Source organism: Strix aluco, chromosome 13 (genome assembly GCF_031877795.1).
Source record: "Strix aluco isolate bStrAlu1 chromosome 13, bStrAlu1.hap1, whole genome shotgun sequence".
Lineage (NCBI taxonomy): Eukaryota > Metazoa > Chordata > Aves > Strigiformes > Strigidae > Strix > Strix aluco.
The window spans coordinates 8,963,984-8,990,577 of record NC_133943.1 but is presented as its reverse complement, the minus strand read 5'-3'; the positions used below and the strand labels follow the sequence as shown (position 1 = coordinate 8,990,577).

Genomic DNA, 26,594 nt, shown 5'->3' with positions numbered 1-26,594 from the left:
TGCATGTGCTCATTTTTGGTTTTCTAAACCATTTCCCAGATCTGTTATGATGTTTTTCTACACTGTCCATATTCAGGCACCCATTCCCCAAGGTGTTCAACCAGTGCAATAGAAAAGAGCTGGAGAAGTATCTGCAGTCTGGTGGAGGGATGTGTCTCTCCAATATGCCGGATACCAAAAAAATGTATGGTGGGAAGAAATGTGGAAATGGCTACTTGGAAGAGGGGGAGGAGTGTGACTGTGGAGAGGTGGAGGTAACAATTGTTCAGATCCAACCGTTTGGGGTTTAGTGGGACACAATGATTTTATTATGTATTTGGCAAATACAGTTATGTGATATGTAAACAGCTTTTGTTTGTGCAGGAGATATGCACACCTTCCCTGTATGTAAATGTAGACTCAATGCAAATCAAGGTTGTAAAGTATCATGGCTAACGAAACTCACAGTGCGTAGGACAATGCATCCCAGAACTCATGGCTGAATGGATCTGATGAAAACTTCATTTTAAAAAGAAAAAAAAAAGTGATCTTAAATGTTGCAGTTTCATATGTAAGTTCTCTTTACCTATGGCTCTGTTCCTGATAAGGATGGGGCTTCTCTTAGCACCGCATCTCACTTCTCCAAATCCATACTTTGACTAATGGGACAAAAGGGAGCTGGAGCCGGCAGCCCAGACTCATCAGGTGTATCGTATCCACTCAGTACAACAGAGGAGACGATTATGCAGTACTGTAATTCAGCACATGCTGGGTATCATGAACATATTGGGGAGGGAAGGCTGTTACTTTGCTTGTAATTCATCATGTACAAGAACAGATTAGCGTCAGCTTTGCGCTTTGATGCTCTGGCATATTCTTGTCTTGAACATCTGCCTTGTAAACTCTGCTGCATCTCACTGTTTTTCAGGAATGCAATAACCCCTGCTGTGACGCCAGCACCTGCTCCCTGAAGTTGGGTGCTGAATGTGCCCATGGCAGCTGCTGTCATCAGTGCAAGGTGGGATCCCTGAGTTTTCCTAAGAGAGGAGAGGGAATAATGGTGGTGGAGGTGTGAGGCTGAAAAATGGAGGAGAAATGGGAGCAAACACAGCCAGACATGGAGTTCAGCTCCTCACCTGCAAGCAACGTGATCTGATTTTTAAGTACAACAGCTACAAGTGCAATCAGACTAGTGAGGTCCTTTCTTCTAGCTAATTTGATTGACTCCTGTGATAAATTAAGATGAGCTGTGAATGCCGCTGCAATGGAGTCACACTGCGTCTCTTAAAACACTTAGGGATAGGATGAATCAGAATGAATATTTCTCTTCTTTGGCTCTAGAAGACATCTAGACAGAGCTCTTAGAGCCAACACTTCCTCCGGGGATTAGGTTGGATGCTATCTTTGCTCTAAATCCTCTTTTCTGGGATGCAGTTGAATTCCTTTAGCCCAGGTGCTTGATGAAGAAACGCCAGCAAAGAGGATTGTATGCATGTGACCACTACAATTTTAAAACTCAGCTTTCCTTATAGAGGCTAGTTAAAATGTGTTTCTGATTTTTGAGCCAAAGAGCTCAAGCTTTGACAACAAATGATCTCAAAAATTAACATAGGCAAACATTTCTCTTAAGCTCATTTTCATGTTTGCACATTGACTGTGTGCTCTTACTGACCTATCCTGAGCATGTGGAAAATAATTTTGCAGAAATCCACCTGGACTCACTCTTTTCACAAGAGACTTGGAAAACCCTCCTAGATTGTAACTGTGTATGCCCTCCATGTCCATGGTGAACAGGGCAAGAATGAACTGGGTAAACTCATAAGCATGGGACACAAAAGTTACGCATTAGGAAAACGTCTCCAACAGAAATGTCAGGCCAGCACTGAAACAAACTTGCCGAGCAGGGAAGGTTTTGAGAATAGATTACACAAACATCTGTCAGAAATGATTTAGGTAAATCTGATCCTACCCTAGGGTAGAGGGAGATGGATCGGTGTCCCCTTGAGATCTGGCAGCCTTCTTTTCTGTGCATGATCTCATTGCTACCTAGAGAAGTGACCCAGTCAGTAATTTGATTCTACAGAGCTCAGCCAGTTAAATGAAGTTACAGAGTCATTTGGATCACTGCTCACCTCAAAAAACCCAAGACAAGGTGGATGAAGAGACGCATGCAAGACTTTTTCTTATCTACAGGGAGACTTTGTGCAGACACGAAACTACAAAGGAGCCAAGCAATAATTCCGTTCTTTTCCCTTTGTATCTTTTTAGCTGATGTCTCCGGGAACTCTCTGCAGGGAAAGCTCAGGACTCTGTGACCTCCCAGAATACTGCACTGGCGAGACACCGTTTTGCCCCCCCAACTCTTACCAAATCGATGGGGCTTCCTGTGACGGAGGGAAGGCCTATTGCTACAGTGGCATGTGTCTCACATATAAAGACCAGTGTGTGCAGCTGTGGGGGCCTGGTAAGGACACTACTCGCAGCGAAATACATTGTCCTTTGAACAGGCAATATTGTATGGCATCTTACTATTATTCACCCTGTGTATCACAGAATCACAGTAGTACCTTCCATACCCTTTATCAGTGGCAAAGTCTGAGGAGCCTTTTCTCTTGCCTTGCTCACTTGGAGGAGGCAGCAAAAATTTCCCATGTGCAAACTATCCCAGAAAAAGAAAATTGAGTGTTTGGCATGGGGTGAGATGGGCTGCCAGGCTCCACAGGAATCAGCCACATGAGTCTCTTCCATGCAGGAGCAAGGCCAGCACCAGACTCCTGCTTTGAGAAGGTTAATGCCGCTGGAGACATCTACGGGAACTGTGGGAAGGATATCTACGGCAACTACAGGAAATGTGAGATGAGGTAGAAAGCAGAGTGGCAGCCAAGAGTTGCTTGTTGGAGAAGATGTTTTTATATGTTACAGAGTTATGGGCCAGTAGATAAAACTGATCTATGCTTTGGTTTCACTCCCTTCCTCTGCCTCCTGGGAAACCAGCTGCATCCTCATCAGACTTAGAGCACTTAACGACTGCAGCTTTAAATTTACCATTTTCCCTGCCTTTTGCATTTTAAAACATCTAGTAGCTATTTTTTCAAAGCAACAGAAGAGAGGATTTTCAAATCTGTAAGTTAAATGTAGCTTTTTAACTGAGACAAAAACGTCTTATCTGTGATTTTGCTGAGGCTGGCCTACCCATGGGGACAGTGAAATGGTACCATCAGTACCCATCCGGCACTGTTGCTTGGGTTAGCTCTTGGGAGGTGCTTGCTCTTTTGCCATTGAAGAATGACTCAACACTCCTGCTTTAATTTACATGTAGAACTGATGCCTGCAAAACATTCAGCAAGCCAGAAATAATCACTTTAGCCTTTCCTTTGAAATCAGAGATGCTAAATGTGGGAAGATCCAGTGCCAGAGCTCTGCTTCTAAACCCCTGCAGTCCAATGCGGTGGCCATAGACACAACTATCCACATGCAGAGGACACAGCTGAGGTGCCGAGGGACCCATGTGTACAGATCGGAGAGCGAAGAAAAGGAGATGCTGGATCCTGGCTTGGTGTTGACAGGAACAAAATGTGGGAGTCATCATGTAGGTACAGTCCTGCCTGTAATGGCTTGGGGGAGGTTCAGGGTATCACTTTTCCATCTGGAAAGTGCTTTGTGATTGTCAAGGCATTCATTTCTTATGTCTAATGCCTTTCTAGGAGACTTTGATAGAAAAATAATTTCTTAGAGGCTTCTGAGAAGCAATGGAAGAATACACACCAAAGGCCATACCTTAAGTCTTTGCCAGTTAAAGTTCAGGGCCAGTGCTAAATCTGGGATTCACTGGTTGGTTGAGGTTGTCTTGCTTAGAGGTGAGACACACGATTAGAAATCAAGATACCTGAGAGCTCCTTCAGAGACTTGCCACACGGGCATGACCAAGCTATCAGCTTCTGAGCTCCCACTCCTCTCTCTCTGATACACGTTAGCTGGGATTTAGGGTAATGATTAAATATTTGCTTGGGAACCAGGTTAACTTCATGGCCTGTTGTTCTGCCCAGGGTATTACTTGTATTGCCAAGGTGTCTGGAACCCTGCGAGTCACAAAATAGCGCAAAGCAGCGATATGGTACGTAACCCAAAGAGCTAACGCAGAGTTTTTGGATGCTTTCTCTGCAGGTTTGCTTTGAGGGACGCTGCCAGAACACATCCATCATCTTTGAGTCTGAAGGCTGTAGCAAAAAGTGCCATGGGCATGGAGTAGGTGTCTTCCTTTTCATCTCCATTTCATACTGAAGCAGGATGGGCTGCCATTCATCTGTGGATGGTTGTTCAGCTCAGTTCTGATGCCATGCTTACATTCACTCCAGACATCTGCTTCTTGGTTATTAATCTGCACATTCCTTTCATGCTTGACGCATTTTCTGGTCTGTGAGTGTCCCTTTGACATAGGATTTAAGGCGGTCCACAGGAGTGATATGAATTTCAATGAATGGAAAACAAGAAGGGGTAATGTTACAGAAATATCTTCTGGGCCCAGTTTAGATTGAATAAAAAAAAATCAGACTTACTGAAGGAAAAGCATAGTAAAAAGTCATGTTTAGAATAGTTTATCCCAAACTGTGCTCTGCTGTGCCCTCAGGGGATGGAAAGAAAAGGCTGGTGAGAATTTTCTACACCTTTTGCTGATGTTTCTGGCACAGAACATCAACATCTCTCAATCCTTATGGTCCAGTTAGGCAATGGAGAGGAGCAATTCAACACAGCAGTGTGCAGCAGTGTGTGTCTCCCTGAGCAGCCTGGGGCGCCCCATGATGTACCTGACAAGGAGAGGGACTCACCCCATTCTTTCATTCCCAGTCTGCTTCATTTCTTACAATCCATGAAGCTGTAGGAAGTGATTGTCAGCTACTCCACAGAATCAAATTAAATGCTACAATTAGCACAGGACATCCCTAATCAGGGGCTGCCTAGACTAGAAAACAAATAGCAATGGGACAAGCAATAAACCTAAACAATAAGGAATCTTGATTGAATGGAAGGGAAGACTCCTGTCCTTCAGTTTAGAGATAAGAACAAGAGAAATGTATTTCTAAATGCTGCTTTTCTGCTGAATCCAGGTTAGTGGTACTTCAGCTGAAGAACCCTTGTCTTTTGGAGAAAGGGAGAATTTCTGAGGAAATAAAAGACATTTTCACTCTGAAAAGAAAATGTTTCCAGGCATTTAACTCTTATAGGCGTGTAGTGTTTTATCCATCAAGGGCTTAATTGTTTTTAGCTTGCAGATTCTTTAGGAGCTGACATTAAAGTCTCTGAGTCTTCCCGCTCCAGGTCTGCAATAACAACAAGAACTGCCACTGTGACCAGGGGTGGGCACCCCCATTTTGCAACAAGCAGGGAAGTGGAGGAAGCTTGGACAGTGGTCCCCCTATGCCCGAAGGTCAGTGGGACCAACTCTACTATGGTGGCACTGCAGAAGGACTTGAGTTAGATTGGGAGCAGAGAGTTTTCCATTTAACTAACTCTACTTTCTTGCTCTCAGGCCCTTCGGCGGTTGTGATAACTCTTGCAGTCCTGGCTCCCATTCTCCTTCTCATTGGAATCCTGGTTTTATTCTATTATCTGAAATGCTGGAATAAATTTGCCATCTGTTCCCTAAAGAAGACCCCTCAGTTCAGGTAAATTTTCAGTGCTGTGCCTTGCCTGCTCGTCTCCACCCCATTCCAGTGTCAGGACAGAAGAGAAATTGCAGAGGCTGTGAGGAATTCAACTAGATGGGTTTGTTGGTATAACCAGTATTTGCTTCTCATTTTTTTACTTCAGTTAAAATATAACGGAAAATACAACGAAGAAAAAGGAGAGAACTTATCAAGGAAATAACAGTTACTCTTTTCTTCCTCTCAGTGTCAGTGACACCTCTGGAAACGGGCATGCAAACCCTGCCTTCAAGTTGAAAACCCCTCAGGAGCAGAGGAAGGTAGGGGCAAGGTCACCTTCCACCTCCCTGGGGAGAGATGCTGCTGCCCTAAGATGTGGGATGTGGTTCCCCCTCAGTGCAATTAGTGAGTGATTTTGTCAAAGGGTGGGAAAAACAGACATCACCCATGGCTGAAAGTCAGCAGGAGCTGAATGTACTATCTATTTCTAGTGATTTCCTTAGAAGCAGGAGCTGGGATTTGATCAGGCGTGTGTGGCCTCTTGTCTCTCCTGATAGATCATCTTCTGTCCCATCCCCCTCTCAAAACTGTAGAAATTGCAAACCCTGGGTTTATTTGCAAGCATCACTTAAAATCCTAATGCCTGAGTTACTCTGTTCTCTCGGTTCCCATTTCTGCCTCATGATCCCAAGTTGTACCAGTTTATCTAATTAATGCCTACTAGACATATACAACACATACTGGTGTTGCAGGCAATATTTTCTACTTATGTGGCTCGTAGACCTCATGTAGATCCTCAAAAGTGTAGCAGAGAGAAAAAAGGTGGTTTGAAGTGGAAATATGTAACTCCGGGGATTTGTGGGTCTTCTGCACAGGTGATTGGCTTCCCTGGAATCCCATCAAAACCTCCTCCCCAGCAAGCTCCAGGACTCCAAATAACCACACAGCAGCCATCCACCTCTTCCACTGGGTACAGTGCGGGGCAGCCCGCTGGGCCAACGCAGCCGGTGCCTGCAAAGGACGTTGCCCGACGGACACCCCCAAGCAGGCCAGCACCTCCTGCTCCCAAACCCCCCATCTCTCAGGTACGGAGTTGTGCCGCTGTCCTGCAGATGCAGTTTGCTGAGAGGTTTGTTCTGAGTGAAGCTGATGAAGCCTCTCTAACTCTGGTGGGGGTGTAGGAGTTACCGTGCTCACTGGTGCATGCTCCATCTCACAGGATGATTACCGTTGGTGCTCCTTGCTTTGTAGTGTAGCTGGTAATGACCACGCTGGGCACTAACATGCACAATTACTGTTAATTGTCCCCTGGTACCTCTGACCTGAACCTGAAGTCGGGTATCTTGGATCACAAAGCAGCATTCACTTTACCAAGGTAACCATTTTTTAGCTGAAAATCAAATAGATAATTTGCCAGGAATGAAAGGACTGTACAGATTTTTCCCTAAGCAAGTCTAGCATAGCTCCTTTTACCATTTGCATGTATCTTATCTCCCAGAAACAAGTCCTTCTCAGATTACCGGTCAGTGATAAGTCTGAGGGTCAGTACTGAGTACAGGATCCCCATTCCTTGGGATGATCCCTCAGGTATCTTGCACTTGGCCATTCCTGGACTACAGCCTTGGGAGTCTCAGACAAATTTTAATGTGGAGCAGAAATGGGACCTTTAGTATGTTGCATAGGAAATGTTAGACTTAACCCAGACTGACCCCATCTTATGTGAGCATCCTAGCCATGAGGTTATTTTGAGGGTTATAAGGAAAGGGTATTGATTTACTTTTTTTCTGGCAATTTTGTTCTAAGCTTAGTACAGACCCTACACTCTTATGGAAAAGATGGCAAATCAGTCAGACTGACTTAAGCCCATTTTACCAAAATACTTCCCTGCTAGCTTTATTAGGTTAGGGCCAGCAAAGAAGCAAAGAGCTCAGTTACAGAGGATAGCAGGAGCTGGCTCCCAGGCAGTCTCTCTCTCTCTGAAGGATATAGAGCAAAACAAACCCAAAATATTTTAGTGAATGGGATTTGTTTCTAGCTCCATTGTTCCTGTGAACAGCCGGCACTTCAGCAGGAAAGAAAACTAAAACAAAAGCAGGAAGCTGACTGTAGTCAATAAGGAATAGGTATCCTTCCCAGCTGGTTGTTGACAAGTTCCCCACAATCTCCATTGTGTTCCCTCCCCAATGCATCCAGTCTCTTTATCTCACTCAGACCTACTAGATGGAACACTTTTCCTAGGATTTCCAAAAGAAACCTTGCCATTTCTGGGTTGGAGAAGAGCCACGAGATGGGAAGAAGGGAAAGAATTAATTTCACTGTTTGCTAGTGTCAGTGTCCTTCCTAGACGTTTGCAGTATCTGCCAGGTTTTCTCTCCTGCTATTCCTAAAAGAGCTCTTTGGACCTAGCGATCAGTGGGATTTAGTCTGCCTTGTCCTTCCTGCAGTCACAGGGCAAGGTCCTTGGAGAGCAATAGATCCCCAAGCATCGGCTGATGCAGCCATCGAGCATCGTATTTATGCATAGTCTAAGGAGACTGCAGGGCTTTTGGGTGCCCTCCAAGTTGTGACTGCAGCTGTGTTTATTAAATCAACACCTGTAAGCCAGTGACTTAGCACAGAGGCTAAGCAGCAGCAGGCAGTTTTTGTGTGGGTAACTTCTCCCTAGGGGCGTGCTTTACAGTGAAATTCATTAAACAAATGGAAAATATAATGCTCTGAGTATCCTATTAGGGACAGCTGTGCGCACAAACAAAGTAATAACTGATGGTAGGTGGGTGCAGGGCTGCGTGTGCTTGTATGAGCACATATATACATGTATATAGGGCTCACAGATACTGTATAGGCAATCATATAGTGAGTGTATGTGTGTGAAGCTTGCATCAATAATGTGGCTAATTAAAAGGCTCTGGAACATAGCTTACCTGTTACTTGCAAAAGTCAAGGCTTAAAACTTCTGGGTCTTCTAGTAGCCAGAATATGTCATACTTTCAACCCTCAGCTCCATTTAGGAGGCAGAGCAAAGTAACTGTTACCCTGTTTAATTGTCTTCAGTTTGAAGCCAGCTGCCCAGCAGCCTAAGGCCATCCGGTCTTCATGAAACTTGACAGGTGAAAAACTTGTACATGTTGAAAACCACTAATCACCTGCATAATACAATAAGCCATCGTGGCAGCCACCTGCGTTCCCTCCTTGCTTCAGAGATGGAGAGGTCTTTGCAAGCATGGTTTTACCTGTGTCCCTTCAGTCCTTTGTCTCAGGGGTGATACAGGAGGCTGAGTTGTGATGGGAACTCCTGCCCAGTCTGTAAGTTTTCTCCTGTTTTTCATCATGCAGCCATTAGATTGTAATATCCCTGGGGTTAACTCCAAACCAGAGACCTCGAGGTGGGCAGCTGCATACCCAGTCTGCTGTCTCAGACCTACAAAAAGGAAAAAACCCAAGAGGTCCGAAGGACCTGTGGCCATACCCAGAAGTTCAAGCCATGTAAAGTGAATGCAAATATTCTCTCTGTTTTCAGGCTGGGCATATGTCCAGGCTGAGAGTTCAAAATTATTTTTTTCTTGCATAGGATATTTCTAGGCCCCGGCCACCCCAAAGAGCTTTGCCAGCTAATCCTATCCCAGCCAGACCCAGAGCCTGGCCAGGGAACAGCCCGGCCATCTCACTGCCTCCTGCACACACCAGAACCCCAGGACGGCTCCAGCCTGCGGCAGAGGTAGGCACCGAGTACTGCGGTGGGAAGCACGGCAACGTCCCCTCACCACTGGAGAATAAAAACACTCTGAAGGGCATAACCTTGCTATCATACTGCAAAACACTTTCATGCACAGCCCCGGTGGGTGGAAACAGAGAGGCTGTTGGGTTGGTTGCCTTTGTTGCAGGGGTCTCTGTTTTTACCTGCTCCTTATTAAGCATTTACTGGGTTAGGCAAAACAGTTCAGTCCTCCGCATCCCTGAGCACTTCCTCAGACAAGACATTTGTGTGAGCGGGGCTGAGCAATGGGGGGTCAAGCTGTGTCTAACCCAGAATGGTTAGTGAAGAGCAGCAAAACAGGAAGGTCCATGCAAGACTTGAGGACCCTAGTAAGGAACAGAAATTCTCTCCGTTGTCTCTAACCATGGCTAAAGGAGATGCTTTCTCTGCAGGGTGTGTTTCCCACAATTGTCCTTAATAAGGACAGTTAATAAGGGACTTTTAGTCACCAAGTTCAGCTCCCTGCAAACCAGACCCGTTAACACAAAACACCTCCACTCCACACACCACAGGTGCTGCCTCCAGCCTGCAATGTACTTGAGGCCAGCTGTGAAGAATGGAGAGAACTGCAGGAGCTTCATTGTGCTCCTGGTGGGAGAGTTTCCTATATGATGTGTTAGGGTGTGAATGCATGTGAACAGAGACAGGCTTCCCCTGGTCCCCTGTAACATCATCTGAGGGAAAGGACAGCATTTGCTCTTTCACCAGCGCTCACTCCTCTCTCTTTTTCCTCTTTTCTATCTCACCCAGAATACTGGTGCCAGGACAGCTGGAGCAGTGAACGTCTATAAAGTGGGACAGCCAGGCTCCTGTGGACACTCGTGAAACAGTCTGTTTCTGGCTAGCTCTGACCTTCACCAGGGACTGGATGGCCTTCATCATGCAAAAAAATGTTCACGGCCACAGACAGTGTCTCGGTTTCTCTCCTCTAGCCTCCCTGGTTTCTTATGTGACTCAACAAGCTGCAGTCAGGCTTGTCAGGAGTGCCCCCAGGAACATGTGCCGGTACATGCCAAGCTGAACTTGACTCTCTCTGATAGCCTTTTCCATATAGGGATGACTTGTTTATACGGTATTTAAATATTATTGTGCAATATCCAATGCAGGGATGGGGTGATGGGGTTTTCACGTGTTTTTAATCAGTTATTTAAATGTTACCAGAGAGAACAAGCTGTGAGTGCAGGTGCTAGCCCTGATGGGCTTTCATGTTAGACCCAGCCCTGTTGGCTTCCTCAGCTGCATATGTTGGTGCTATACAGAAACTGCTGCCTCTTGGGAGAGCAGAAGGCAACTGTTGATAACTTTCTTCAGCTTATTCTCAGTTTACAGTGAGTGACAAGTGGGGCCACAACAGGGAGAAAACCATGGAAATATTCCTGGTTAAAATAATTTGTGGGTCACAGTGGATTTTGATTAGCTTTAATAGAGCAGATTAATTATTTTCCCCATATAACCATCATCAGCAAGAGCACTGCAGCCTGTCTGTCCTCCAGCACTCACTTGTCTTGCCTCAGTGCTGTAAGACCTAACAGCATCCCCAGCGTGGCCCGTGCACTCTCATCCGTGTCCTTGGAACACAGGCAAGGTACGACAGGGAAACTCTCTGGCCAAGATGCAGAGCAAATGGCCAGAAGGAAGCTCAGTGAAAGCCAGTGCTGAAACCTCTTCTCCAGCATGCGGTACCATGGGTCAGTAGACACTTTTGCACGTCTCCTCAGGCTTCGGTCTGTGCTGAGCAGTAATTCAGCATGGGCTGTCTGCTCCCCTTATGAGTGAGAAACCTACCTTAAAATTGCCCAGGTGGTAAAACAGCAGAAATATTAATGCAACACATGGTGCTTTTGTAGGGCAGCTCATTTACTCCAGGTTTTTTCTCCAGGACATGGATGGAGAGAGCTGTCTGTGTGCACTTTAAGCAGCTGATGGTTTTGACCCTGAGGACCCTCCCTTATGAATTTGGTGGGTTTTTTTTTTTTTTTTCCTCCTAATAGTTTGGACTTTTGTACGTTTTTTCTCAGGATTTTAAATTAAGACCTTTTGTTGTGCCATTTTTTTTTTCCTTGAAATAATTTCCTAGGAGAACACAGGGAATTCTGGAGCTATGGCTACAATAGTTCTGTTGTGTCTGATTTATTATAGACAAATCCTCAAGCAGTGTGATTGCTGCTGCACGTGTGAGAAACTGTATTATTGGCATAAAGAAAAAAAGTCTTGCCTGATGGTTCTCTTTCCCTAAGCTCTACTGATCGAAAAAAAACCCAGATAAACCCTCAGAATTCATTAAATTTGTAGTTATATGTAGCAATGTATCTGTAGGATGACAACCACACTATTTTCACAACTTTACTACCTCTTTCTCCACAAGGAAACAGTACACAGGGTGTGTCTTGAATTTCTGGTTGATTATTCATTATCTTGATAATTTTGGACCTTTTCTTAACTTCTATATGCCTGGAAAACAAACCAACCTAAAATACTTCTCTCTGAAATAAGGGATGGCAAGTGAAGGACATCAGCTTTCTAAACTTTCTGTGTCTTTTTCTATAGTTGAATTATTACATATAAACAACCTATATTCAGACAACCCCCAAGTTTGTTTCTTGAGGTGCAGGTAATGTGGCTATGTAATGGCATGTTTTACTGCTCACAGGTGGAGCAGTAAGTTGGGCACATACTGTACCTACACTGTGGTACAGATTCAACCACAAGAACTTGATCTTGTATCTGAGCCCTTGCTGAAGACAACAGCATACTTCTGCTGCGGCCCCTGATCTTTATCAGATGGCCATCAAAAATCACTAAGAATATTTTCATTGCATTTCATCTGAACATGGGATCAAGCTTTTAAAAAATTCCCCCAGACACACAAAGCTCAGAAAACAACTGGATGTGACCAAATCCTAATGGAAAACTTTATTGCTGGAATATCATAAAGTCTCCAAAAGGTAGTTTTAAATAAGTCCTTTTAATTCTTTACATGTGTGCAAGTTGAGTGAATAAGAATAGAGTAACTGCAGGAGTAAAAGATAGTAAAACGTGGGGTTTTTTTGAAAGATAATGTTACTTGGAGGAACATATACCAAAATACATCTCACCTTCTCCTGTGTCCACATGGTTTACAATAATGCTCTCTGTGCAGCTATGCAAATACTTGAAGAATGCAATTCGTTGTGCCTTTTGCCTAGTTTTAATAAATTTATCAGTTGTCGTTAACAAATATTCTGTGACTGTGTACTATTTTGGTTCACATCTTCATTTTATATACAGCATTTGTCCAGAGATGGCAGGATATCTGGAGGAATGGATTTTATGAAATGCAGTTCTAGGCAGCGAGAAGGATGAGTCCTATTTATAATCTACTTCTAAATTAAAGTGCATAAAGCATTATACCAATTAGGATGCCAAAAACAAAGCTAGAGTGAATTACTTGGATTGTTTTCTGCTACCAAAGGAGGGCGCTGCTGTTTTACTCTCTGCCGCAGATTCTCTTTCTGATGTACTCGGTCCTTCAGCCTGTTTATCCTTTAGGGCTACACCGACCAGAGAAATCATTAAAAACTGTCAGATCCATCTGCAAGGTTGGTTGGGGTTTTTTGGTGTTTTGTTTTGGTTTTTTTTTTTTTTTTTGGTTAGAAAAAGCCTTTATTTCCCTTTCCACATTAAAAAAAAAAGTACTGAAATGTTATTAGAATAAGAGATTGCATATTCCTCTCCCCCCCAACCCCAAGTTGCATTTGCTCAGCGATGCCCAGACCCAGGTATAAGCAGGTCAGCATCTCAGACAGCATCAGTGTGTGCTGTGGTCCAGGGCTAACCCAGCCAGAGCTGTCTCCAGCCCAAGGAGGCCTGGCAAAGCCAGCTCAGGCCTCGTGTCTCCTGGTTTGGGATATGCTGTGAGCAAAGGGCTCTAGTCTCTCCATGCTGTAAGACCTAGCAGCAAGGTGGGAGAAACTTTGAACTGCGGTAATACCTCCCTTTTTCACCTTCCAACTCAAAATGTTATTTCCCCCATCCCTTCATCTTCACCCCTGATATATATCCAAGGAGGTTTTGAAGGTGAGCTGTGAGCAAGATGTCCAGGTAACATCCATTGAGAAAGATGGAGAGGGGTGGACAGAACCACTCTGGGATAAACTGCATCCCTACAGCTCTGAAGAGCGTCACCCACTTATACCTGTTTGGCTTTTAACATGCAGCTCAGACCTCCCTCTAAACAAAATTTAAAAAAACAAACAAACAAACAACTTTTGGTCTTAAATGATAGCAGGACAGGTCATGAGGCTCAAAGAATTGGGGCACTCTCCAAGGTTAAGACATCTCCTAAGAAAAGAAATACTTAAAATCTACAGCCACTTGGTCTTTCAGGCTGAAAAGACTTTCACAGACCATAAAAAGTCTTGAAGATGGTGGCAGTGTTTCTCCTGACATAGGGTTTACCCTACCAGAGCTCCCCAGCCTGAGCAGAGGCTGCCCCTTGCTCAGGTGAGGTCTGTATCAGGCCCAGCAGCTTCACCAACCATATCAACATAGCCTGGGCACCACAGCTGCTAAGGAAAAAACCCAAACAAACAAAACCCCACATAAAACTTAATTTACACTGTGCTGCAGGGAAAATCCTGCACCTCACAAAGAAACAAAAGCTATAAAAGATTTCTCTGCCACAGTCCTGTAAAAACACTTCATGGCTTGGGTTCTGTCACTGAGCCTAGGTGAGCACCCGTTCCAGAATTCGCCACGTTTTGCCAGTATTCACCAATATTCTCGTCCCATATTCGCAGAGCAAGTAACTAAACATGGATGAACAGAGTCGGAGTAGCAGGCGTGCGCCATTCAGTCCTTGTCTCTCACCTCCGTTTGAGATACTGGTGTGTATTTTAGAGTTCATGCAAGTGTCTAGAAAGGAAAAAAAATACAAAAAAACCTAATCAATGACTCAATCATGGCCTGGAAATAAACACATCAATGGCCACCCAGGGGAAGGAGTGCAAGAGTAAACATTACCCCTGCCAAGAATAAGAGATGGGAAGGGGCCCCAGAGAGGAGCTTTGTCCCAGTAATATCATATTTCAAGAGGATTTTAATTTTCAGTGGCTGCATGTATTAAAGCCCAGTGAGGATTAAACATACCCCTTGCTGCCACACCATGACAAAGATCCAATCCAAAAGGCCAGAGAAAGACTTGACTCTGCCAAGCTTTAGATAAGACATCGTTGGGTTTATTTTCTGCTTTTCCTCTTTTTTAAATTGCTTACTAGCATCTGGAATATTGTTATCAATCCATTCACCCAACCTCTAGACCCTCGCGTACAACGCACTAGGTGTAGGTTATGAATACTTTGGATTTATCCTCTGGGGCGATGCTAGAGTTGTCCACCTCTATGAGGATGTTCTTGTCATCTCGGGTGACCGGTGCTTGCTGTCCACTCTGGAGGACTTGTGGTAGGTTCCCTAAACTGACATCCATGTCTTTGAAGGCATGGAGTAAAAACACCCCCAAAATAATGGTGAGGAAGCCACAAACTGTCCCAATGATGTCGACTACGGTCATGGTGACCCACTCCTTAAAGAGGATGATGGAAGTTGTGATGACGATGGTGGTGAACAGCACGTAGTAGATGGGAAACACCAAAGAGGTGTTGAAAATGTCTAGAGACTTATTGAGGTAGTTAATTTGTGTAGTGATGGATGCCACCAGCGTGATGACCAGGATCCACGTCAATGGGTGCTGCAGCACAGGCTGGCCCGCAAAGAAGCCCTTGATGGCAATACCCAGGCCCTTGACTGAGGACACGGAGAAGGCACCAATAACGGAGCAGATGGTGAGGTAGATCAGGATGTTGCTCTGGCCATAGCGGGGTGCGAGGTAGAAGATCAGGAGGAAGCAGACAGCCAAGAGGATCGCAGCATAAGCGAGGAAACCTGGAAGAGGAAGAGAAGTAACTCAAAACTGAGCGGGGGACATGGGGAGCAGTATGCACTGCCCAGCCCCAAGAGAGAAAACACGACCTCCTGCATACCTGGCTCTTTCAGCTTAGAAGACATTTCATCCAGAGTGGTGACCTCCTCATCCTCTGGGGCGTGTATCACCATCACGGTGCTGCCCACAAGGCTGAGCATGCAGCCCAGCTTTCCCAGCAGGTTGAGCCGTTCTCCAAGCAAATATGAAGACAGAATGGCGCTGCACAGGACAGAAAAATGTCAGCTGGTGCTTTAAAGTCCTTTAAAAAAGGAACAGCAGCTAAAATAAATTAAAGAGTTCCTTCATGTGCCTTCACAAGGACACAAATTCTGAGTAAATTTGTTGGATTCTGGTGTGTTAATAGACAATCACATTGCATCTACTGACAGCTGAACCTGCAGAGATGCAGGTGTAATCTATAGATCAGCAAGGTGAAAAAAATGCTGAATGTGTTAGCACATCCTCAGAAATATTTTGAGGGTCTACAGATTCACTCATGAGCTGTTGGGCATTATGAAGCCTTTATGCCTAAGGACCTTCAAGGACACTTCAAGGACCAGTATAACAGAGGAGAAACCTAATAACAAATGAGTTACATTCATTTTAACTAAATCATCAGAACTATTACGCCCCAGAGAAACTCTGACAGTACTGGGGCTATAGATAGATCTGCAAAAACATCTAGTTGTGGTCCATAAAATTTTGGGGCAAGCCACCAGCGCAGTCCTAACTCTGCTTATGCATTTCACTGTAACAGTCCTTCTACAAAACCTTCAGTACTTGGAGTCATGTATCTTGATATGAATGTCCTTTTAAAAACAAAATAAATAAAATAGGGTTTCAGCCCTTTTGGCAACAGACAGGAGTATAAAAACACAACATCAGAGCACCCTAAAAGCCTAGAAACTAAACAGCGAAAGAAAGTTTAAAAACAAGCTTCATATTTTTGACCCTTTTAGATTTTTAGTACTGTTCACTACAAGAACAGAACAAAACAAAAATGTCAACCTTGAACTGGCTAAAGAGCTGGAATAAGGAAGGAAGTAACATTGATATTTGCAATAATTTAACTTGAAGTCTATATGGCTGCTATTCACATGCAGCATTTCCAGAAAGGCATGCTACTTAATTCAGTGGTTTCCCAATGATCCCCCAAAAGGGCAACAACTGTTAGAGCATCTTTTAGAAAACACTGAGACATTTTTTCCTTTAGGCAGAATAAATCATATTTGCATCACTTCAAGTCTTTCTATCTTACAAGACAAACAGGCAAACAAAAAAGGCAAATTGCAAACTATAGACACGCAAATCACCTTATGAGCACGCTCAGAGCCCCCAGAGGCGTGACAATAGTTGCAGGAGCAAAGGCATAGGCAGCAAAGTTGGCAGCTTCCCCTCCACCCACTAAACAAACACAAGAAAAATAAATACCAGTGAGTTACAGTATACTTTTTGTGTTTTCTCTTGTGGGCTCGCAAACTAGTAAGACGTCAGTTAGAGAGTGGGTTATATTATGGGGGTTTCACACTGCTGCTAAACAGAGCCAGATAGTGGGTGAAAATCTATTATAAATTAATGCAAGCAGAGAGGCAATCCCTGAAGCCCTGCACCCCCACAGATGGAGAAGGGCTGGGGGTGCCAGGGCTTGGCCGTGTCACAGCTGGCACAAATCAACACCCACTCAACCCCACAGCCCAGCCAGGCAGCTGCAATGTGTCTGGGTGATTAATGAGGGGTGGGCTGTTGTGGGAGCTGTTGGGAGGCTGCTCCTCACCTACAAAGTGTCTTCTTGGGGTTGGAGTGTCACCTTCTGGCTGAGCTGTCCTTGTCCCTCAAGCAGTGAGTATTGTGCCCTTTCTTATGGGAGCTGCAAGGGCGGGGGTACCTTGTAGCTGCTGCAGCAGCAGCGAGAGCTAGAAAAGGCTCCTCTGCTGCTCTTTGCACAGCTGTGGGTCCAATTTGAGAAGATGCTGTAATGTTGCAGAATGAAAAGAAAGATTTAAGCCTTGCTCTAAGGCAAAGCAAGCTTTGCTCGAGAAAGGAGCTACTATCAACACCTCCTTGCTATCTCCTTTGTGCTGCAGCAGCAACCTTTCCTGGAGCCCCGAGGCATGCACGGGAGGCTGTTTGCCCTGTGCTTGGTATGCAGGCAGACCAGCCAGCTGCCTTATTAAAACCTGGCTTTTCATGCTTTGGATCCGGTAAAACTGAGCTAGCAAGTCCTACCAGCCCTGCAGGAGGATGGTGAGGGAGATCCTGTGCTGCTCACTGCCTCAGCCCTCCTTGAGGTACCTCTTCTGATGATGGGGGAACTTGCCAGAAAAAAGGCTTTAAGCCACTAGACGCTGGGCTCGTTCCACACCTGATTCACAGGGACAGACCCTGCAAAAGCTGCAAACCCAGGGAAAGAGCTTCTACTTACTGGTTAATAAGCCAGCCCACCAGAGCCAGTCCTTTAGGTAGCCATGGCCTCCATCTCCTGGGGAAGCAAAGCACACAGGCATGCAGGAGTTAACAACCACGTTTTTTGGAGTAAGAGATGAGAAGCATCCCTTTGGAGAGGGGTAAATTGCAAGGAGAAGACAAAGAAAAGAGCCTGGAAGGACAGAATGTGCAGACATGCCCTCCTACATGGATATTATGTTGAGTCAAGAGATTAGTGGAAGCTGGCACTTGGGACTGGACAATGCAAATGCAATAAAACCAGTTGTTTAATCCTGAGTGGGAATGGCACCCACTGCCCCAAAGCCACAGAGGTTATTGGCTTGGGATGCAGCTTGCCCTGCTGCAGTATGGAGCTTGGGGCTGCCCTTCAGCCCTGGGAGCTGTAGTCGTCCTTGCTGGTTCATCAGGGTGCATCGGCCCCTAAACCCAGCAATGAACACCCATGGGCCACTCACGTTTTGTCTTGCATGTTCTACTTGCCTGTTTGCTATGGGGCACTCCTGGAGCAGAGGGATGAACAATGGCAGGGGCTGCTCTGTGCTGAGTGCTCTCCACCCAAAGGCTGTTCCCTGGACACCCTGCATCCTGCCCACGGGGAACCTGCACTTCACCTCGCACTGCACTGGATTGCTGTGGACTCTCATGCATGGGCTCTAAGGTAAGGCATTGAGTTCTTCCAAACCCAGCTCAAGTGGGGGTTGTAGCTATGAAAGATAAAGAGGGGGGAAAACTGGTCTGTTGCTCTGTGCGGGCATGTGGTGCCTTACTTTGTATTGCTGTACAGTCATGGTAAAGGATTCTTCTGTCCTGTCCCAGAAGTTATCTGCTCCTTTTGTACACTGCTTCGTATCCTAGCTGTATCATAGGGACTTAGCCTGAGCTGCCAGAAATCCTAATGTTAACTTTCTGTGGAGCCGTCACTATGGGACTGAGCATTTCTGATGAAAAGTGATTCCTGGCATTAGGACATCTTGGTTAAAGAAAATGTGCATATAAATGAGGAATAATAGACATACTGTGTTGGGAACTAATCCAGCTCTGGTCTTAACCCACAAGTTGTTAGATGTAAGGAGCTTGAGCCTGCTGACATTGTGAACCCTGATTTTACTGGGTCAGAGAGAGCCTCTGTTTTTGTTAAGTCTGACCTGACTGGAGCTGTCAGTAGCAGCAGTGTTTGACCTGCCTTGGAGAAGAGTGATGTGCTCAGATAGGAGGGGTGAAAGACTGGGACTGAGAGATCAAAGGGTGAGATAAGGAAAAAGGGAATGAAGAGGCGGACAGGAATTTGCTAGAATCCAGCCTCTTCTGGTTCCTCAAGTTCACAAATGCTCAAGTTCAAATGTTAGGCTTTGGTATTCCTTAGAAATTGCTGGGTTGTTTTGGTTTCTTGTTTGGTCGGGTTTCTTCTCAAGAACTCTTTGTCGGCTGCAGTTTTCTGTCATTAATCTCTAATTCCTGGTTAAACTTCCTGAAAAATAGGGAGGGGTTTGCTCTTGTTTTACTGACTTGGCTCTGTTGTGGGAGGAGTTCATGGAGGGAAGGAGGAGAGAGAATCTGCAATTGAAACAACACTAGTATTTCATTGTGCAACTATAATGTGAAAAGCAAACCCATGTGAGTCCAGCAGTTGCATGCAGCCAGCCGAATGGCAGGGGATGGAGACAGACTCGAGACTGGGCTGCGGCTCAGGTGCTGTTGGACTCTGGACAGTCATTTCATCATTCCATGTCTCCGTGCCCTCATAGGGGGACACAGTAAAATGGGGACAGTGACACTGATTTCCTTTGTAAAATGATTTAAGAATTGTTCCTAGGCCAGAACTGAGAAGCCGTGGTATCTTAATTATCATTATTTTGTAGTTATGCAAGTAGGTCGGCTGCGAGGTAGGATTTACACTCCTGCTAGAGTGAATGTTTGCAATGCTGATGTGATGCGTCCAATTCCACAGTACAATTGTGCTGTAGGCAGTGCTCCTCCCCCATTTGCCATCCATATATACGTGCACATAAACACACGCCTCACCCTGAGGTCTCAGTGCTAGAGGAAAGTTATCTACACATTGTTGAGCAACATGTCTCAGAAGTATCCTTTCTGAAAACCACAAGCAGAGTTCAACACAGATCACAGGTGTGCAGTCCTGCATTAATAAATGGCTCTTGCTAATGAAATTAAAGCTCATGGGGCTGCATCCCCGTCTCAGTGACTTGGTGGTAAAGCTGCCTAATGCATCAATAAGAGCACAAGTGGGGTCACAGAGCTGTGCTGTTCTGCTCCTGTCTGTGGCACAGGGATGACTTGCACCTTTGTGCAGAGGCACATTTCAAAGACCTTTCAACAGTCTGCTTCCTCCTGGCTTCACACTTTCCCATGCAAGAGCTGTGCTGGGCAGCATTGCTCCTCTGGTGGGTGCATATCTGATGACACAGTGCATATGACTTGCTATTTGTAGTGCAAGGCAGGGGAATGCTGCTTTTAGCCGAGCCCTTTCAACACAGGGCTCTGCAAATTAACTCCTCAGCACAGCAGTGCTCCCTGAGTCTCAGACACAAACATACATGCAAAAAAGGTCTATCTCACATTGCTGATGGAAGGCTGATGTGTACCCAGAGTTGTTCCTTTGCCATATGAGTGCTGGAGTTTGGATGATGTGGGTGGTTCTGGGAATAGGTGGACCTCCTCCCTCCTTCCCCCCACAAAAGCCTTACCTGCCCTGGTGCCTCCCTTCTCCACCAGCCGTAGCAGCCCCTTCTTCTTGAGGATGACGCTGCTTCCGATAAGGAAGCTGGAGAAGACAGCCAAGCCCAGGCCAATGTAGAATCCATAGTTGGCTTCCAGTTGAGTTACCCAGAAATTATCCAAAGTTCCATTGTCCTGGACAGAGTCAGCTGGCTCAGCATCACTGATCACCCGGCACACGACCCGGTGGGAGAGGCATGAAAGGGTCACCAGAGACCCTGTGAGACCACCATGGAGATAAAACAGCAAATTACTGATAAGACTATCAACAGTGCCTCTGTTGTTCTTTGGACTCTTTCAGACGTCCCTCTGAACGGCCACTCTAAGAGCACATACCCACCAGCTCTCAAAAACTCAGGACACCTCTTTACTCACATGTGGAATGGCAGGGTGTTGAGTGACGGATTTATGGAGTGCAGTTCCAGCAGCTCGTTGACACTGAATGTGTCTGCCAGTCTACACACTGAACTGGAAGGCCATAAGGACCACTATAACAATGTAATCTGAATTTCCAAATATTTATGCCAGCATCTCTTCACCAAATTCCAATGTTGTAAGTTTGAACTATGCCGTATCGACACTTGACTTTATTGATTCAAAGACTTTGGTGCTTTCCAGCCAACTAATCCTTGCATCTTCTCGCTTGTCTGCAGTTTACAGCTCTAGGTTTAATGGGGAGCGATGCCAGTACTTTGTTGCTGTTCATCTGTTCCAGCTCTATACCAAGTGGTGCCACGGGATTGCTTGTAAAATGACAACAGGCTCATTCCAGATCAAAGTTTCACCTATACGTTGCCTCTACTGTCTAATGGTTTTATTCTACCTATTTGCAGAGTTCCTGAGTGCTCGTAAAGCACAAGTCCTGCCACTGTGGAAGGACTGAAAGCAGGCATGGTTTTCTGCTGTTAACACCAAAAGTACTAAGCCCCCTTGTCTCTAGCCAAAGTGTGTTGCTCTGCGTAGGTGGGAAAATTGCTGACTTTCTTCCTATCCCCACGCTCCTACCACACCCAGCACATCTTTCTATCGCAATCTTTACTCCAAGTGTAGTGAAGACGGTGTGACTGCAGCTGTGGGGATCAGAACAGCCAGGTGGAGTGTCACAAAAGTCCCTTTGTAGTAAAGGACTTTAAATTTTCTGCCTGCACTCACGTAGGAATTATGGGGCAAGTATTTGTATCTCCGCAGGCAGGGGTATGCAACACCTGAACTGCTCACAGTGCTGCCGGCAGCCTGAGCACGGCTCCCACCTTTTTCCTGAATCAAGAGACTTGGGTTAGACCTACAGCTGCACCTCCTGTCCTGGCACGTGTAGCTGTGGATCTGGATCTGCACTGGATCCAAAGTTTTTTTCCAATAGGAAAAATTCCAGTGACTGTCTAGATGAGTTTCCAAAGGTTCCATAATAGGTTTATTTTCTAATGGAAAAACATCCTTGACTGTGGAAGCATTTCCTGGGGACCGGGGTGGGGGGGGACGGGACATTTTGCCTCCGCGGCTGGGTAAAAGTCTCTGCAGTGTGCTACTGGGCACAGGTATAAGGCAGGGGGATGCGGCGATTTCCGACTGGATTAGGTAATCTTTAAAGGGGAAAAAAAAAATAATTCCCAGTTTCTCTGTAAGCGCTGTGAGGCTGCCACAGCGCAGCGCTTGCCGCTGGCAGAGCTGTGTGTGCCTCGCGGAGAAAGGGAGCTTTCCGCTCCTATACAGACCTCAAAAAAAAAAAAAAAAAAAAAGGAAAAGAAACCCCAAACCCAGAAAAACAGAGCGACAGAGAACAGCCCCAAAGCCGGGCGGGGGGATAAAGCCGCCCCCCTCCCGCCGCTCCCTCGGGGCTGAGCCCCCCGCGCTGCCGGGCCGAGCCCCGGGGCTTGTCCCGCTGAGCCCCCGCCGGGCCGGGGTGCACCCACCGTTGCTGCAGGTGCTGTTGGCCTCCAGCGGCTCCATCTCCTTCCTCCTCCGGAGGGCTCCGAGCATCCCGGCGCCGAGGGCGGGAGCCGCTGCGGCGGGGCTGGGCCGGGCCGGGGCACCTGCCCGCCCGGCTCCTCCTCCGGGACGGGGCTGGCCCGGCGCGGGGCTGAGGGCACCCTGCCCGCTGCCCGCCTCCCCCCGCACAACCCCCGGTGCGCTGCCCCCGTGTCCCTGCCAGCCCCGGGGCCGGGGGGCAGAGGAGGAGGGTACGGCGGCAGCCGCGGGTGGGTTCAACAGCCTTGGCACGGACCCGGGACGAGGCTCCCCCGCCTCAGCCCGGACAGGGGCTTCTCCTCCGGAGGGGGTTCATCTCGCCGCAGGGGTTGGGAGAAGGTGCTGGGAGCAGGAGCCCGCGCTCCTGGTTAGGTGGTGGGTGAGCCGGGTTGCAGCGGCGGAGCTGCGGACCCCCGGGTGCACGCTGAGGGGGTTGTGCATGCTGCAAAGTATGTAAGAAATTAAAAGTAAACAAGAGAAATTAAAGCCTGTGGTCCTGAAGAGATCTCTTCTTACTAAAAGAGACCGTAACTGCAGTTAATAGAGCAAGGAAAAAGGAGGTTGCAGAGAGCTGGGGATGAGTCTCTTTAATGAAGTAATAAGTGATAGGACAAGAGGGAATGGCCTCAAGTTGCGCCAGGGAAGGTTTAGACTAGATATTAGGAACCATTTCTTTACAGAACGGGTTGTTAGTTGTTGGAATGGGCTGCCCAGGGAAGTGGTGGGGTCCCCATCCCTGGAGGTGTTTAAGAGCAGGGTCGACTTAACGCTGAGGGATATGGTGTAGTTGGGAACGGTCAGTGTGAGGTTAATGGTTGGATGAGGTGATCTTCAAGGTCTTTTCCAACCTTGATGATTCTGTGATTCTGAGACATTTCAGGAAGTGGCCTGTTGCTTGAAGTACTGGTGTTTATTATTCTCCGCTTAGTACGATGGCTGTGTGCAGTAGGTTGTAGGACTGAAGGATGAGGTTGGGGGGCCAAGAGACATGTAGAGGTCTAGGGAAGATGGATGTAACCTAATGGAAGTTTTGTGGCGGGTGCAGGCCTCCCTGCATCATGTATGTGCAAAGGCATATTTCTCTGCTGAAGGTCAGGCCAAATTTCCCTAATTGACCTTCCCGACTTCTGAGATGTAGCAGCAAGGTCAGGCTCCAGGCAAAGGTGCATTTGAAAAAGAAATATCAACAAAAGATGACTGTGTAATGACAAGGGCACTCTTGTGCTATAAAGTGTTATGCAAAAGGAGATTGGAGATCCAGGACACAGTTTCACAGGCAGCAGCTGGGATTTAAGGCTTAGCACTGAATCCCAGCCCTGAGAAAGTCAGAGCCCATGGGCTCCTCCATCGCTTAAATTAATTTTACACCCTTTTCTTTTGTTACTATTTAGTTGGCAGATCTCACTCATCATGTGGTTCAGCCCATACTATAGATCGGGGGCTGTAACTCCTCCATCAAGTCCCTGTCCCTCTGCAGCCGAAGCCTCTCTGGCTAACATTACCGTGTGAATGTTTTGGAGCATGTTCCACACCAGTGTGTTTTGCCTTCATCCTCGCCCTCCTCTGCCGACATCCTCCCTTCCTGTGTTTGTGTGTGGTGGCCGTGTGTACACAGAAACTACTGCCAATACAAAAGCCCTTTCACTGCAGCAGGAGCCATTAGCCAGATTTCACTTCAGGTCAACAGAGATAAGTAAAACCAATAGCTTTTCTTCCAGCAAGCCCATATTTATAGGTAGAAACAGTATCTGCCGTAAGGCAATCTAAAGATATAAGATCTGCAGGATCTGAACGACTCTGAAAATTTGCTTTTCTTCCCCCATAAAATATAGTACCTATTACTACAGAAATTGCCCTTAGACCATCAAGCTGCAGCACTGCTAGCACTGCATGGCTTCTTCACTCAGCGCCTGATCCTATCTCTGTACAACCATTTTCTCCAGCAAATGTAATGTTCAAGTGTTTTGTGAGTCATTTGATTTTAATCGGGTCTGTTCATCAGTCACAGACCTGCGGGTCACTGGCTGGAAGAGACTGTGCCAGCCAAATCCCACGTCCTCCCCTTTATCACAGGAGCACTTGATAATCAATCCAAATTGTGTGGCACTGGGTTTTGATGTAGGAAATGAAACATGGTGATGTATTAGTGAGCTGGGAACAACCTCCACTGCTGTTATATATTAAGCAGGCAAAAGGCAACCTGGGCAAGACAATGATGGCAGGATTTGGCCTTTATTTAGTCAATTTACTCGCTAATGCTGGTTAAGCTATTCATGCAATGTGTGAATACAAGGCTGATTGCAGAAACCAAGGTGATGGTGGAGTGGGCCAAGCATTCGCTGTGTTTGCAGTGCTGACTGCCTGCGGCTGGCTGGGGGAATTCATGCTCCCTGTCCCCTCGCAGGCAGCTCCGCCAGCTCGCTCTGGTGCGCGGGAGCACTGAGGGGCTCTCCCCTTTGCTGGACCTCCTCCAAGACCCTGAGAGCTTGTTCTTAGCTGGGGAGTCCTAATGGTGATGTGGTTATTGGCAGTTAAACTGCATCCAAAATAATTTCCAAGCTTTTGTGGGTGAGCACTTGTTGACATCTGTTCAGAGTGTAGTTGCCCACTGTGAACACAGAGGTGTTAGGGAGAAAATTTTTATGGAAGGGATCTGGGGTTAACATAATCCTTTTGGTCATGGTGCAACCTCATAAATTACTGCCACAGCAGAGGGGGTGGTGCAGTCAAAAACAAAAGGCAATTTGGGCCACAGCTTTACCTTCACCTGTCAGCTTGATTTCCCAAAGGAAAAGGCTAATGTGACCACATACATGTGTGTTTATGTACACCCTTTCATCCTCAAAGATATTTGATCCCATGGGACACTTTTGCCAGATTTGACCAAGGAGTAAGATCTCCAAGAGAAGCTGTTCTCAGTTCTGGGAAGAGAGGAGACATGACAGGGAAGAGGTCTCTAAAGCAGGGGACACGGCAGTGTAAGCTGCCTCTATCAGACATCAGGGAAGGAGTGTGCCTTGTCAGCACTGTGGGAGAAGCTTCAGTCAGATCTTGCAATCAACCACGGGACATAAGTGTGTCACGTATTTTTTTCTCTCTGGTGCAGGGGCTGTGGGGGTGTGATATATAAAATCCCAAAGTCACAGGACTTACATTTGATGGATTTAGCAAAGCTGTGTATGGCAATATGGGAGTTAAAAGCCAGGTAAGATTGGCATGGAATTGCCTTCTACACTTAGTCAAGGGCAAGTTGAGACTGATAACAATAAAGCATGGATGCAACCAATGCCTCTTTTATTGCTTCATATCCTCATTTTAATGGGAAGGCTGTAATTAAGAGAATTCAGCTCCAACCTATGACCTCACTGGTTGATACTCACATCAGATGTTTCCTTAAAAATAACTCATCAGAAATCAGGGAGTCTTCCTTAGCAGCTCATCTTCCAACAATGCAGTTCCTCCTGAAATACTGGTTTCCAGGCCAAAAAACTTGACTGTAATCCAGGGGGTAGAGCAAGACAGCTTTGCATGCAAATAACCTCTTTAGCAACATCAAAAGGCTTTTCTTTCCCCTGTTCTTCTCTGCTCATCTCTTCTGTCTGGAAAAAACAATAGAAAAATATTTGATATCAATTGTCCTGTGTTACAAATAATGGTGGAAGTATCCTGCTAACAGGTGATGGAAACTTTTGCCCTTGGATGTCTGCTAGGCACAGTTCCTGTGGAAACTTTCAGAACAGGGTTGCAATATTCTGCTATGGTTTAGTATAGTATGAGGGCTCCAAGGAGCCATTTGCTGCTTCAAAGAGAGGGTAAATCCTTCTCTTTCTGACAGTGACCTGGCTGTGTAGGGGTTAAGGGAATTGCCTGGTGTTCAGATGATTGCACCACTACATGAAAGGATGCTCAGAGCTTGAAAGACTGGACTTTGTTGAGCAGAGAGTTTTTAATTCAGCCTGTCTCAAGGTAACCGAGTCTGCAGTGGCTGAGGCTGTCATTTTGTGCTACAAGAGTTTAGACACCACCACCAACACGGAGAGTTCCCAAGCTCGTCACACCTGTGGTGGGTTCCCACCCTTGCTGTAGTGCCCTCCTTGTGCCAGTGCACATACCT

The 26,594-nt window shown here is 46.2% G+C and overlaps 2 protein-coding genes across 3 annotated transcripts in view; one reads left to right on the top strand and one right to left on the bottom strand.

The window, feature by feature from the left end:
- Positions 1–12,592, top strand: part of ADAM19 (ADAM metallopeptidase domain 19) — a 36,332-nt gene extending 23,740 nt beyond the window's left edge. Inside the window, exons 12-23 of the mRNA XM_074838584.1 lie at positions 77–254; positions 908–997; positions 2,248–2,443; positions 2,732–2,840; positions 3,364–3,568; positions 4,144–4,224; positions 5,296–5,404; positions 5,507–5,642; positions 5,869–5,941; positions 6,497–6,706; positions 9,190–9,336; positions 10,126–12,592. Coding sequence (XP_074694685.1) covers positions 77–254; positions 908–997; positions 2,248–2,443; positions 2,732–2,840; positions 3,364–3,568; positions 4,144–4,224; positions 5,296–5,404; positions 5,507–5,642; positions 5,869–5,941; positions 6,497–6,706; positions 9,190–9,336; positions 10,126–10,200 — 1,609 coding nt within the window. The 3' untranslated portion in view covers positions 10,201–12,592. The remainder of the gene's footprint in view (positions 1–76; positions 255–907; positions 998–2,247; positions 2,444–2,731; positions 2,841–3,363; positions 3,569–4,143; positions 4,225–5,295; positions 5,405–5,506; positions 5,643–5,868; positions 5,942–6,496; positions 6,707–9,189; positions 9,337–10,125) is intronic.
- On the bottom strand, positions 12,264–22,549 carry NIPAL4 (NIPA like domain containing 4). Of its 2 annotated transcripts, XM_074838586.1 has the most exons (7): positions 22,426–22,549; positions 20,485–20,733; positions 17,757–17,813; positions 16,648–16,738; positions 15,393–15,553; positions 14,711–15,294; positions 12,264–14,268 (listed from the first exon to the last, which is right to left on the bottom strand). In XM_074838586.1, the coding sequence occupies exons 1-7, from the start codon at positions 22,490–22,492 to the stop codon at positions 14,257–14,259; spliced, it is 1,221 nt and encodes a 406-aa protein (XP_074694687.1). In that variant the 5' UTR covers positions 22,493–22,549; the 3' UTR covers positions 12,264–14,256. The 2 variants fall into 2 exon arrangements, with proteins under 2 accessions (XP_074694687.1, XP_074694686.1); XM_074838585.1 differs by lacking the exon at positions 12,264–14,268 and having other exon boundaries at positions 14,570–15,294.
- Between the last annotated feature and the right edge of the window lie 4,045 nt (positions 22,550–26,594).